The 15,000-nt window shown below is 34.9% G+C and overlaps 2 protein-coding genes across 3 annotated transcripts in view; one reads left to right on the top strand and one right to left on the bottom strand.

Moving 5' to 3' along the window:
• The window catches only part of LOC122265659 (beta-1,3-galactosyltransferase 5), a 4,881-nt gene extending 1,091 nt beyond the window's left edge, over window positions 1-3,790 (top strand). Inside the window, exons 2-5 of one of the 2 annotated variants that reach the window (XM_043035053.2) lie at window positions 448-501; window positions 716-890; window positions 1,182-1,380; window positions 1,834-3,790. In XM_043035053.2, coding sequence (XP_042890987.2) covers window positions 742-890; window positions 1,182-1,380; window positions 1,834-2,703 — 1,218 coding nt within the window. In that variant the 5' untranslated portion in view covers window positions 448-501; window positions 716-741 and the 3' untranslated portion in view covers window positions 2,704-3,790. Of the gene's footprint in view, window positions 1-447; window positions 502-704; window positions 891-1,181; window positions 1,381-1,833 lie in introns of both variants that reach the window. The other variant, XM_043035054.2, reaches the window with a different exon arrangement.
• The window catches only part of Unc50 (Unc50 RNA binding protein), a 21,954-nt gene extending 7,220 nt beyond the window's left edge, over window positions 1-14,734 (bottom strand). Inside the window, exons 1-4 of the mRNA XM_043035055.2 lie at window positions 14,627-14,734; window positions 8,035-8,163; window positions 7,530-7,681; window positions 7,296-7,361 (exon numbers count right to left, since the gene is read on the bottom strand). Coding sequence (XP_042890989.1) covers window positions 7,296-7,361; window positions 7,530-7,681; window positions 8,035-8,163; window positions 14,627-14,631 — 352 coding nt within the window. The 5' untranslated portion in view covers window positions 14,632-14,734. The remainder of the gene's footprint in view (window positions 1-7,295; window positions 7,362-7,529; window positions 7,682-8,034; window positions 8,164-14,626) is intronic.
• Window positions 14,735-15,000: the final 266 nt, after the last annotated feature.

Raw genomic sequence — 15,000 nt, 5'->3', positions numbered from 1 at the left:
TTCTGCTTGCCCACCCACCTATACACATCTTTTTTCTTTGAGAGAGTGGGAGGAAAAAAAAAAAAAGTGTAAAAAGAAAGTCTTCCATAAAGACAACCATGGAAAAAATGAAAAATTCTTTAAGATAAAATGAAAATGATGCTCACTGATATGTAACTCATTAAACCCCATGGAGCTGGGACTGCCTCCTTGTGGATATGTGGTCGAATTACATTACTATCCTGTTGACTTCCCACAAACTTATCTGCCCCCCCCTCCCTCCTCCCCCACATCCCAGTATCAAGGTTCAGTTATAGTTCTTTCTCTTATATCCAAGATGCAGCCCCCTAATCCCTGTGCATAACAGGGGGCAACTATTTAAATAGGAAAAGTGGGTTATATACATACATTAAAAAAATATGAATATATGAAAAAAATTCTAATAACAAAGATATTTCAAACCAACAGAATCAGGCCAGATGCCTGACTCACCTTTACACCAAATCTACTAAGATCCTGCTGGTAAGTGTATAAAATGATTTACTGTAGTTTTATTATACCCCTTGGACACACCTACTCATCTTATATTCATTTCTTTTGACACAAAAATGTATATGAAGGAGTATACATAATTTTGCTGTTCCTTGTACAAATATACAATAGAGATTATCATGATATTAGAATAAAAAAAAAAAAAATGCAGGAAGATTATCACACTACACCAGTTCATTTACAGAGGCATGCTACAGGAAATCGACAAGGATGCGGTGGTGCAGGAGAGTTCCTCTGATCATCTTGCTAGGATTTCTGGTGACAGGATTGGTGCTGATCTGGGGTAAACCATTCTGGCCCGTTTATTCACCCAGGGGTACAACTGCTTACCAACCAAATGTTACTCATTTCTTTGCAAAGTAAGTGTCCATAAGACTTGTTTGTTAGCAAGGTGTCTTGATATATAAATAAATGTTAAAACTTCTGGGAAATATGAAACATCAATAAGGAGCTTGTTCTATGAGGTAAAACCTTGGCACTGCAGTGAAGGAAGCGACAGGTATTTCTCTTAGAAATACTCAATGATTTATCAGTGCCAGGCAATACTATAACAAAAATTGACCCCATATTGTGTATTTTATTTTAGCAATAGAGTGCTGTAATTACCGATTCTTTATTCAGAATTAACAATAACTACAAATTATCCACAGTATTCATCATATGCGGATTGACCCTACAGCAGCACTGAAAACCTGCCGTGACAAGAGAGTTGATGTGCTAGTCATTGTGCCATCGTCAGCAGCAAATCATGAAGCTAGGGAAGCCGTCAGAAAAAGCTGGAAGGGCAATATGCCAGAAAACTGGCCTGTCATGTTTTATCTTGGAGCAATAAATAATCCTCAGCTACAGGTATGTACTAGCTTGAACTGGAAAATCTCATGGATATATATGTGAAAAAAAGAAATAGTTCTGAAAATTGCATAACAATGTCTTTCACTTTGCAATGGTTATCATATATAGTGGAAAGTTTTCAGCTTTTTCAATTATTAAATAAACTTTTCAGAGAGCAGGTACTTGTTTTCATAAACCATGTTATTAATTCTGTATTATGGTGCATGACCCTCTTGTATAATCAAGCAAATAATCTGCTTTGAATTTTTCATTTAAGATATTAAATATTAATGTTTTTGACTATATACTTCAAACCATTTACTAACCTTTCTACAGTGAAATTTACAATGGAGTTTACTATACATGTGTAGAATAAGCTAAACAGCATGCTAGAAATATTATGAACTGAATATTTGCTTCTGGGCTATACATGTTTTTGTGTAGATATACAACTTTCCTCTATTTTCTCAGAATGATGTTGCTGAAGAAGGCCAACAGTATGGAGATATTGCTCAAGACTCTAGCTTTTTGGATTCTTACAACAACCTGACTCTTAAGTCATTGAGTCTTATCAGCTGGGCTCATAAATTCTGCAAGAATGCTAATTATGTGTTTAAAATTGATGATGATGTATTCCTAAACACTAAAATGTTTCATGACCTTATCATCTGTATAACCAAGGCCAGGAATGACATTTACAAGAAATTGTACCAAGAAAATACAATAACCATTGGTGAAGATAATGTGCAAGATAAATTTGATCAAGGCAGTGTTGTGCAACCAAGTTCTTCAACTGAACTTGCTGAATGCGAGTCATTTAAGCCATATGGACTAATTAACTACTATGTGAACTCCAAAAGTCATGACTATGAATCTTATATATTTGGGGGTTACTTGTATAAAGGTGTACAGGCTGACAGGAACCCAAGCTCAAAATGGTACCTGGACAGAAGTGTTTATAGGTATGACAGGCTCCCTCCATTCTTATCTGGCACAGCCTACTTTATGTCATCTAATATAATTCCTCACCTCTTACATGAGGCACAGCACCATCCTGTCATTTCCCTTGAAGATGTATATATGTCAGGCATTATTGGTAGTCAAGGCTTGAAGTTGAAGCTGAGCCACCTTAATGGCTGGAGCAGGTTCCGTCCTCGATGGGACAGTGTTTGCACTTACAACAAGCTGCTAACAGCACATGGGCTATCTCCTGCTGAGCTTTCCACCATGTCACTTGCTGTTGCTTCTTTAGAAAATGGGGCATGTGATGGAATCCTGACATATTTTCTGAATACTTTTAATTTTCTCATATCAGATTTGCTGCCCAGGGTATCTAAGTGAAAAGGAGATTGTATTAAAGGACTTTCTATCAGTAATACTTGCCATTCAGACATTAAATGTTGAAGTAAAGGCTTTTCCTCCAAAAATATAAAATTAATCTTATTCCCCATATATCAATTAGAAACATGTTACATGATGTTAGTGCATAAAAGGAAACCAGTGTGCATATTGAGAAGCTTGTGAACTAAACTTCATTATCCTGCCAGTATGATAGTTGCTTGATTATATTACTTTAAGTGGAATGCAACATACTTTAGTATGTAGGTACTTAAAGATTATAAAGTATTATGCTATATATGGACCACAACTATAAAATAAATTATTTTTATAATGTACATTAATATAAAAATGTTAATTTATGTCAATGTTATAGATATACCTTTCTATGTTTATTTTTTACTTAGTAGTGAATGAAATTTGTGAACAAATTTAGGAGGGCTAATGACTCTGTCATCACTAACCACAATTTTTGACAGTAAAAGGAATTGGCCCCATTTGTCTATACCCTTCACTTATCAACATTTCCAAATATACACTGTTTCACCATTATGCTGGATAATGATCCTTAGTTCCCCAATTCTGTAAAACTGTGCGGTAAATCAGTGACAATGAATCTCCCCCATTTGCTAGTCATATTGTTTTAATAATGTACTTGGCACTGACTTGTACGAAAGACTAGAGCTGTGTAAAATTCTTTCTTGTACAGGGCAGTGCTTTACTGTTGGAATCTCATTTATCTTAGCTTAGGATAAGACAAGATGTTTTTGTATTTGTTACTAATGGCAGCGCTACTCAAACTATATCAAGCGGCACACCCTTTTTTTTCTACAATATGTATTTGTAGTGATATCAGTTTATAAGAGAAGAATATAATGAATATGATAAAGGTGGCCAATTTATGAATTCTCTATTCATTCTGGACAGACAGCCTGTGGATTGCATACTGACACTGGTATAAATAATGCAGATTGAGTAGCATTGAGTTACAGGATATTATCATATTTATTAATTCCATAGAAATCAGCATACATTCTAACCAAATAGAGATTAATGTAACAAAGGTTAAAATAAAAACTGAAGCCATTAATTGTTTTTCCTTCCTAAAGACAATATTTGTTAATTTGTGGCACTGGAAAATTGTTCACTTCCGACTGTCTTAACCCTCTCTGGACAGGTGGTACACTACTGTACCGCTCATTCAAAAGCCCGTTGGCCGGGCGGCACAATATGGTGCCAGCCATTTAATTGATTTAGGCCTAAGCGTTCGAAAGCCCCGGCATTGTGACATGCAAGGCTGGAATGCCCCAGTCGTGAGTGGGTTAAGCTATTTTACCAGAAGTACTGAACTGTTATTTTCATGCTCCAATTCTTGGTAGTGTAACTATGAAGTTGAATACTGATGTCAAATGAAAAGTGATGGGTTCCTGGCCTAAACTGTATATTTACGTTTGCAAAGCTATTATCCAACATAATATAGCAGTTGGTTTGAAGAGAATAATATACTTATCTGTTCATTGTCTGTTTTCAATATTTGATTCATAGACCTACTTTCAATAAACTAAAGTGGAACTTGTGATGAAAGTGATATTGGAGAGGAAAAGAAACTAAGTAATATTGTCTTATTACTATTCATTAAAAAAAAAAAACTTTCATGAGAAAAATAATTTAGCTATGTGAAATACTAATAAACTGAATTGTCTGTATGACCTGTTGTTGTAATGTTAGGCTCAACTGATTATTTATGATAAGAAAAAAGAAAATTGAACATTCATTTTTTTGCTTAATGTACAGTACTTCAGATAAAAGATTCATTACTCATCACTCCCAGGAAGTTGACAAAAAGATAGGCTGACACACAACCTACAATTATACTATTATTCAGTAATCTGCACAGCTTTAGAAATGGTAAAAAAAAAACACAAAAAAAAAATAAACATACTGTATATCACGGGCAGCAAATTTCTTCTCCGCTGAGAAGTCAAAGTGGGAATTTGAACCTGTGTATTTTGTACTGTAATAGAACTAATTTCATATATTAAATTTCTTAATATCTTTCAATTTCTTCATCTACATTTGCCATTGAGATTATAATTCTAACCCCTATCACGTGGTTGGAAAATCTCCTCGGACCCGGGTGACATCCTGAGACGCGCATTTATTCGTCGAGTTCCGGGCGGGGGAGTTGTGACGTGCTGAATTGTCAGCAATATATTGCTAGATTGTTCTTAAATATAACAATTTTTCATTATTTCTTAGACTTTGTTAATTAGTTAAGGTGTTTAAATGTCAGAAAATTAGATATAACGTAAAAAAAAAATGACGTCACAAAAAATTATGTGATGTTGATGACATCATGGTAATTTCTGCTTCTTGATCGATAGAATAAAAAGATCTGAGTTGAAAAACTATTGTAAAATCAAATGTGATTGGCCAAGAAATAAAATAAAGTAAACAATTACTAATGTAATACTACTAATTTCTTGATTACCCGTGATATCATGTCACGTCCCATCACAAGGTACATGAACATACACTTATTTACATTGTTCTTTTCGTTTTGGTAGAAAAAAAAAATGAAGTATAAAACATGTTTTTTGATGCCCCACTAAGAAATTGCTTCCACTAAAAAAAAAATAACACTAGAAAGGCATTACATTGCAGATGCATTCATGAAAACAACAAGAATAGGGTGGGTGAAAAATGCTCTGAGAGGTTTAGCACAGCCTCACGCAGCGGAGAAAACACCCTGGAATGAAGTCGCACACTTGTTATCTTCCCGGCATAAGTTTCCAGTTAATAACTATTCTTCTTTTATTAATTCTTTATATTAATGCTATTGAATAAAAATGTGACTTTAGGACTCTTTATTATGTAAAAAAAAAAAAAAAAAAATAATAATCATAATAATTTTTTCATTGTCAATACTGCTTCTAAAGTGGTATTCTGGTTTAACAGATCCAGTATCTAGTGTGCTTTCAGGACTGGTTAACAAGAAAGGCCAGCTTACGACAAAGTTACTTTCACAATTACTTCATAATTAATAGTTTCTGATTGTACAAGTGGAATCTAAGATGTCAAGAAACATACAAGCAATGTTCTCATTTAAGACTGTACACGTTTAAAGACTACAACTTAACCCCGTAAGTCCTATCCACACTGTTCATGGTGATACCTGGCCAAGCCTGTCAATTTTTTTATCATTATTATTATTATTATGAATAGGACATATGGAGTGTCAAAATACTTCCAGTACTGTTTGGCAAGTTTCCTCAAGCCAAACCCACTGTATCTTCCCCATATTACCATTCCCCTTTGAAACCTTCCTCTCCCTTGACCAATCGGTCAGTCACGTTCCGTCTCTTCGTTTTTTATTTTTTCGTGAATGAAATGTGAGTGCAAAATATTAATTCTGGTGCTGTAAGGGATATCATATGTAGGGACCCCCCCCTCCCCCCCATCAATCATTCATCTCATCTATGCCCTCTCCCTTACCTGACATGCAGTATAGTTGCTTTATGGTATATCATTGTATTTTTACTATTCATATATAAATAAATATTTCATTGTGTTCTAGAACAAAGCATGCTCTTTATTGCTTCATATGTTTTACTTGCATTTCCTCTAGCCAAACCCATTACATCAGCCCCATCTCCCCATGCCCCTATTGCCTTCCTTTCCTTTTGCCTCAGTTTTACTTAGCCCTCGTGTTTTTTACTATCTATACATAAGCATGAATATTTCATTGTTTTCTATGAAGAAACATTTTCTTTTTCTTATTTTGCTTTATTTGTGTAATATTTGTATGCTTTATAAGCATAGACACCTATTCCCATTTTCCTTTCTATTTTAGGGGTATTGGATAATTTTTTAGATTGTTTGGAGTAACTGTAATAATTTTCCAATTTTGATGCTCCACTGAGCAATCTGTCTGTGATATATGGCAATGAAATGTACAATCCAAAGACTTAGGTCTTTGAATTGCCAAAGACTCAAACTGGCCTTGGTGAAACTTAACAATCATACCCAAATCGCAGCTGGGGGGTGCAGACATGCTGAAACCTTCATGGCTTTTGGGGTTAAGAACCAATGAGGTATTTATGAGAGTGGTGTTGGAGATCTCAACTCTTTTGCCAATTATCTTTTAAAACCCCTTATTGTAGAGAAAGTACAAGTTAACAGCATAATTCAAATTTTCCATAAAAAATATGCCACTTTGCTATACCAAATTTCATTGCTTACTGAATTTCTTATGAAACATACCAACAATAGGGGCATAAATTATTTTAGAAATATTTGGAAGAAAATGGCATTGCTTGTCATCATCAAAAAGGTCTAAATAACAAATGGCAACATTATGAATCTATCATGAAAGGGATTACATTTCTTTTTCTTTCTTTTTTTTGGTGTCCCCAATAGTATAAGGGGTTTAAAAGTAAAGCCATAGAGCTATATAACAGACATAAGATGATATCATCAAACTCTAAAAATAACAAGGTCATACAGTTTCTCAGGTGCAAAGGTTCTCCACATACCTACAGCAACAGCTTTACTCTTATCACAGAAAAAAAAAAAAAATTAAAAAGGGTACTCACTGCACAGCCAGAAGCAAAGAAGGACAACAAAGGCTGGATCATCTCTGGCGAACTGGGCCTTTGTTTCTGTGGACGGGAGGGGGAAATAAGTGGTTAAGATGTGTTTAATGAGACAAGAAGGTTACCTTATGTATTGTGATTCCTCTAGATAATTTGCAAATATATCATTGGATCCAACTAACTGGAATGCTAATTTTGTTGTTTTTGAAACACTGTCAGTCCAGAATTACTTACGTTTCCTGTACTGAAAATTTCTATAAACTTTCTGTGGAGATACAAACAAATAAATCATTTGCCATGCTGCAAACTCGAAGTCCATTTGACGGAACTTCAGGAGTCGCCGCAGGTACTTGTAGCGTTTTGCTGCAGCCGTCATACAGTCGTGTCTGTCGAAAAAGAAAAATAATGTTGAAATAGCTATAAGTTATACAGACATAACATATGAAAGTTTATCAGAACTTACAACTAATTTGACTCTCACGTTTCTAATAAATTAGGATACAGAAACTGGATTTTATTTTTCATAGACCATAATAAAAAAAAAATCTTAAAAAAATCTATTGAATGAAATAATAATCTTTTTGATTCTCTATCATAGTTATACTTAATTTCATTGACAAATTATTTTCAATAGGAAGCATTAATACATAGCCATCCAACCAGACATTATACAAATGGATAATATTCAATATTTACTACTGCATATACATACTCTGACAAAACTAGCCACATCACATACCTGTGGGCTACGGGCGTTGGCAGTGGAGACGCTGACCTATAACTTAAGGGGACTGTGGTGGTCCCAACAGGTGCTGAGGGACTCTGGGCCCGAGAGGGAGGGGGTGAAGTCTGGTATTTGTGGTTTGAACTGCAAGGAGAAGAAGAGGCTGCTGAACTCTCGATTCTTGATACAACCATGTACATAACTAGGGTTCATGTTATTATTATGATATAAAACATATTTTATTTCGAATGTGGAGCCTGCTCAGCCTGGATATTCCTTGTGCCTATAACAGTATTTTCATGTTCAAAAGTGTTGTGCATAAAAAGGTATCTTACTTGATCAATCATCAATAATCTAAAGAAAAACATCATCTATGAGTACATCCATTTTAATTTTTACAGGGACACAAATGAACAGATATTAATAATATGCTGACAAAAGTTAACAAGGCACAAATGAAACTATCAATTGTTCTATGACAATTCTATAACCATTGGCAGTTTTCACGACTACCAAAGTTAATTACACTATATGCTGTCTTGATTATTGATGATTATATCTTGGTTTAGGTTAATTCTCAGACTAACTCATGCATGTCTTGCAACTGTTTCTCTTTGGATAAAACATGAGTGCATAAGCTTTTTAGTTCCACAGATAAAGGTATATGCCTTTTTAAGATATACTCAAAGTCAGGTATTTCCAACTATTGTTTGGGGGTACGTATATATTATTGTATACTGGGGAATGGTACATAACCAAACATAGGTATGTTATACCTCTATCCAAGTGGGAACCATATATAGTTGCTAAACTGCATGAGAACCAAACATGGTTTTGCCTGTATTTCTGGTTCCCTTAACCCACTGGCAGTGGATGCATGATTTGCTGCAAAGGCAGAGTCGGTCATAGACGTGGATGACACTGTGCCAGACATGTAAACCAGCCATCCTACTGCACAAACATTTTTTTAATACCGCAACCATTGGGTTAACACATTCGCGCTGGATGACTTGCTATCATGTCATGGGAATATTTCGCTCCTGTGAGATGACGTTCTATCGCGTCATGATCTCTCCCTTTAAATACATGTTTTACATAGTTACATATGTATATACTCATTGCACTTGCATTTCTAAAGCCACATTGTTATTGACTTATCAAAAAAAAAAAAAGAAAGAAAAAAATACAAAAAATGCCTCTCAACATCTCATAAAATCGGGTGGGTGTAGAGTGCTCTGAGAAATGTAGCACAGTATCGTGCTGGGAGCTATCTAGCACTTGGAGGCTGCACGCGCTTATTATCTTCATGGAGGGAGCAGCATCAGGCAAATGATCAGCCCGATGTGAGTGGGTTAAGTATTTTGGCAATTTTCAAACGCCTAACCTGTAGCTGTGCATTTAAGGATAATTTACAACAAAGAAATGGAAAATAACAGCACTCTATCATAAATTAAAGAGAGACTAATATGATTATGGTAAGTTGGTGGTGTAAGAGTTGGGGTTAAAGGTGCTGACAAGAAAGGCAAAAGGAGTGTAGCAGGAACCTATCTCTATAACATGTCTCTTTCTCAATGACCCAATCTTTGAGTTCCTTATTATACTATATCACACTTTTCATTTTACACAAACAACACAGTGGCAAACTGGTAGGCAGATGGAAAAGGGAAAGGGAGATGGAAATGGAAAAGTATAAGAAAGTAGGGAAAAAGTGAAAGAGGACAAGAAAGAGAAGGAAAGTGAAATAGAATGAGACAGTGCAAGAAAGACAGAGATGGAGGGAAGGAGATAGAGAATAAAGGGTACAGAAAGTAGAATATACAGTAAATATGTCTAAATTTCTATGTATAAAAATATAAATGTACACATTGTACTGTGCCATAATACATTGTAATTCAGACAAATTTAGGAAAAAAGCAATTATGATTCCTGGACAGATATTAGACAATAGTCTTTTTTTATGCATATGGTAAGATGGCACCCATAAGAGCAATGGTACCTTCAAAAGTAATTATAAGGCAGGTCCAAAATCAGACACCCCACTCTTTTGATTGATATGGCTTTCAATTTAATGGGGAATAATTTCTGCCTTAGTAGGGGCCCATTTTGGTGTATGTGACACAAAAAACAAAACAAAAAAAAAACATAAACAAAAACAAACACACACACACACACACACACACACACACACACACACACACACACACACACACACACACACACACACACACACACACACACACACACACACACACACACACACACACACACACACACACACACACACACACACACACACACACACACACACACACACACACACACACACACACACACACTCTCTCTCTCTCTCTCTCTCTCTCTCTTGCACTCCCTCCCTCCCTCTCTCTTTTATCCTCTGTTTAAATTGTTTGGTCAACTTGTTGATTGCATCACACATATAAAATATGCATTAACCCTTGTATTCTTAAACAGTGTATTTGTAGCTTAACATTAACCTTTAAAAATGAATGTAATAAATTTAGCACAATCTGCATCAATATTCCACAGTACGCCAGAAAATTATTGTTGTATTTTCAGGTAACATAATGTTGATTCTGAACAATAGATAATAAAAATACAGCTTATTTTATGCACAGATTGAATTAGAATAGATAAAATATAAGTTATTATTATGACTCCTTTTTTTCCTTCAAGTTTGTTATCACAATGCTTTTGTTCCATTCAAATACACTATCATCATACCTTTGTCTTATTCAAATGCACTGAAATCTCTATATGATTACAAATAGATAGCCTAGAACTTCAGCTCTTAAAATGATAAAGACTTTAAATGGCACAAGGATATAGTAAATTTGTTTTTGTTCACATTCTTATCTATTTTTAATGTTTCATTTCACTCTGCTAAGTTCCCTGGCATACTTCATCCTCTATGCAAACATTCAGACCAATATTTTTGCTACAGCAGGTCTGCACTCAATTAAAGACATTACAAAATAGTAGTAAACACCTTAAGCAATACATCAGTACCAATACCATTAGTATCAGCAATGCAGACCCTTTACCAATATATAAACCTTCCCTTCCCTCTGAAGCACAAACCCAAGTAGCCTAGCTTAGAAACCAATGAATGAATGACTATATGTTTACTCATGATTTGTCAGCTCATCATATGGCTAGTTATCTACCAATCATAATCTGCCATGATACAGCCTGGAGACCTCCCCTCCCTGGCAAAATATTGTTAAATAAAGAACCAGGTCAAGCTCAATCTTGCTTAACCCACACAGGACGGGTGGTACAGCATGTGTACCGCGCATTCAAAAGCCCAGTTGCCGGGCGGCACAGTATTGTGCCAGCCATTCAATTGATTTAGGCCTAATAATTCGAACGCCCCGGCATTTGGACATTCAAGGCTAGAATTCCCCCGTCGGGAATGGGTTAAGTGTCAAAGTTGCAGAAACTTTGGTGGTTGCTGGGTTGGACTCCTATAGCAATATACTTATATAGTAATATAGTATTATTAATTATATTAATATAGTATGCGTTCCTCTGCAGATTACAATAAGTTTAATGTTGATTTGTATAAAACAAAGCCAATATGATCATGAAATTGAGTCATGTCTTGAAAGCCACATGAGATTAGTTAGTAACAATTATTTATTTAAGTAGCATGCAGGTGGATCTGTACCACTTGGAGGTGAACATGCTGGAGATTCAAGATGAGATCAGTCTGAATTAATTTCTTCTGTGGCACTAAAGATTATATTCTCCTTCTCTATTCATTTATATGTTATAGAAGTCATTATACAGCCAAGTTGTACATTTTGAATGTATTGTAAAATTAAAATGATCACAGTTTTAAAGTTGTGGCATGTTCAGGGAGCTGTTAAGAATTTAGCTTTGATCACATAAGCTACACACTGGAAAAGGATTGGAACTGTTTTTTAAGGTGGTTACCATTCCTTTATTCCTTGGCATTGTTTGGTGACAACATATGAAAAGTTCCCAAAATCCCTCACTTTAAAAACTCTGCCTTACTCTTTACTTTCTCTGATGGTTCTTTTTGTCTCTAGATCAAATGCATTCTTTGTCTAATCTAAGTTATTGAAGTTCTTGTATGCAATTCAAGTCAGATTTGAAGCATCTACAAACAATAAAATCAGATAGCTCAAAGTTATACTGGTTATATTAAATAATGCTTTTATTTCTAATGATATAGAAGGCCTGCCCAATATCAGACTAAGGTTGACATGTTATGCTGCAAGGTAGAAATTAGCAAAGGAATCACTGAAATACATTTTACAAAGGTAATATGGTTGAAACCTTGCTTGACTCTCATATTTCTCTATCCTCTTGAGATTTGCTAAATTTACTCCTTCCTTTTCCTGTTACTCTTCACATTTGTATACATATATTTTTGGCATGAATGATGGGCATGGTAAGTCACAAAAAAAAACATATCAAATAGTGCATATTTGATCACACACAGTCCGAGCTCTAAGCAAGATCGTAAACAAGGCTCCCAAGGATTAGAATCAAATTATGGAGTCACTATAATACACACAAGTGCACTGAGATTAGAATGGGAAATGTGGCCCTTTTCCAGCGAGATTCTGAATGTGACGAAGCTTTGCCACAGGAAATGCGTTAGCTCAAAAAACATAAAATTCCACCAAGGTGCTCTATCTTAACTCATCTGTCCAGATCCACAAGTCAAGCAAGACTATTTAGCAGAAATTAGGAGCATATGGACAGGCTGATGAATGTTGTGGGTAGGTTGTGTGAATTAGGGATGGGGTCTAGCAAACATGCAATTGAGCTGTTTATATAAATAATTAACAGTATACCCTGTGGGAATAAGTAATCCCATTATATATCTAACATTCAATACATTAGAAAAAATATGAATAATCTCGTATTTTAACATTAAAGTTTGTAAAAAGTTGTGAATGTTCTCTGAGGATGAGTGATGTTAATTCTATGATTACCATTCTCCTTTGTATCAACTTTAATAGGTTTCAGTAGCAAGTGCACTTAATAAAAACATGCAACCAAACCAGATGCACAAATAACACAAGGACAATGTCGTCTCAGGTATGCAATGGATGTACTTTTCAGACTGCATAGTAAAATGCAATTTTTTACCTCATAATTCACAAATAATTACATATCTGAAGTCTAGTTTCCAAACTTCAAGTAACTTAAAGTGACTCATTGTCTGGTAGAGATTGCAAGCTATTGTAAGTCACAACCTACACTGTTACTAAGTAGGTGGAATCACAGTATAATTATAATAATACTTATAACATTTCAAGCCAATTGTGTATTCTATATGATGCTATTATAATTTTTAGCCTCCTTGCCAGTCATACTAAATGTAGATGATCCTATCTTTACATTTAAGCCACATACAAAAATAAAAAAATAAAAATAAATATCATAAAGGAGTAAATAAAAGTAAATAAATATTCACAGGACCCATACAACAATTCAAGCAATTGTCAAACCTCCACGCCTCTCAGCACTTATGCATAGGCTAAGATATCTTCACTTTGTATACATACTAGCAAGATAAGAGCTTGGTCTGGTTCCTTTTTTTTGACAACAAATCACCCAGGTGAAGTGTACAATCTCAAACTTATTAATTTATACCTGGAAGTTTGTTGGTCTTTGATGGAGTACCAAAAGCAAGTCAAAGTAATCTTTTAAATTGAGATTTTTGGTCATCCGGCACAGATCATAGCATGTTTCAAGTGGATCAGGACAGAACGTAGGCCACATATTCGTAATCTTGAAGAAAATCCTATTCCGAAGACCTCTGTGGCTACCTAGCAAACATTTCGCTAAAAGACTAGAGGAAGTATATACACCATCTAAACACCTAGATGGAAATGAAGTTATCTTAAATAAGAATAAATCTGTTTGAGATTCAATGCACAAATTTTTGGTTTCATTCACTTTTTCATACTAAACATGACACCCATAACCTATACTACTTAATCAAAGTCTTACTAAATGAGTCATAACTTGAAATCAAACAGTATTAGAACAATTTCAGACAGCCATTTCCCGCGCAAAGTAATTGGCGCAGAAGAAAGATAAATAGACCAAATGGCAAGACACTTTTCCTTAATAACATTTCTTTGCTCTGCCTTTCCTATATATTGTTTAATTTACAGGTGAAGGCTGTCTGAAACTATCATATAGCCATCTTTTTCCACTTCATAACTTTTCTTATTATATTTCAGATAAATAAAACTAAAATAACCATAACTAAAAACCTTCCTTTCTGGATGAAGTTATTTCAGTAGGACTTCAGCCTCACTTACTACATTATAGAGTCAAGGACCTGTATTTTCATACCTAAAGATAATTTTTCTCCAACCGCATATATACAAATACATATCAAAGATGAGAAACTTAAAACTTTTGAAGAGACAAAGAATTTTATTTCACAAAGATACGCCATACACCTGATCATGTCCCATATATCGTCAAACAAGCTTACTCAACCATTATAAAACGCCTAAACTAATACAAAAACTGCATATCTTAACTCCTAACATGACCCGAAGGTCGTGAAACAATAAATAAGCTGACTACAAACCTCATATTAATGGCATTTCTGGATTTTAACTCGGTGTTTTCATTCACTTGTTGGTGGTCGCTTTAACTACTGATACTGAGGCGCCAACGAAGGAGATAAAACACTTTTGATTTACAATTTGGACATATAGACTTGAGAAACGTGAGGGAAATTTGACTTTTAATTCTATGAATGTGGATTTCCTAATCCGTAAAATATGATATGGTTCTATAAAGGAAATATAACTCACTAATGAGATGAGGATGATGTCATTAATGTTGGGAATGGATGGAATTCTCTCTGCCAGCTGTCAACGTCACCGACTATTAGCAATAACTATGGAATTTTTCTTCATCATTACGTTTGGGAATTGGACAAATTAGGGAGAACTCACA

The sequence above is a fragment of the Penaeus japonicus genome, unplaced genomic scaffold (genome assembly GCF_977035675.1).
Source record: "Penaeus japonicus unplaced genomic scaffold, GWHDUDI00000001_assembly GWHDUDI00000001, whole genome shotgun sequence".
NCBI classification, from domain to species: Eukaryota; Metazoa; Arthropoda; class Malacostraca; order Decapoda; family Penaeidae; genus Penaeus; species Penaeus japonicus.
The sequence above is the reverse complement of the archived record's forward strand: the minus strand, read 5'-3'. Positions and strand labels throughout refer to the sequence as shown.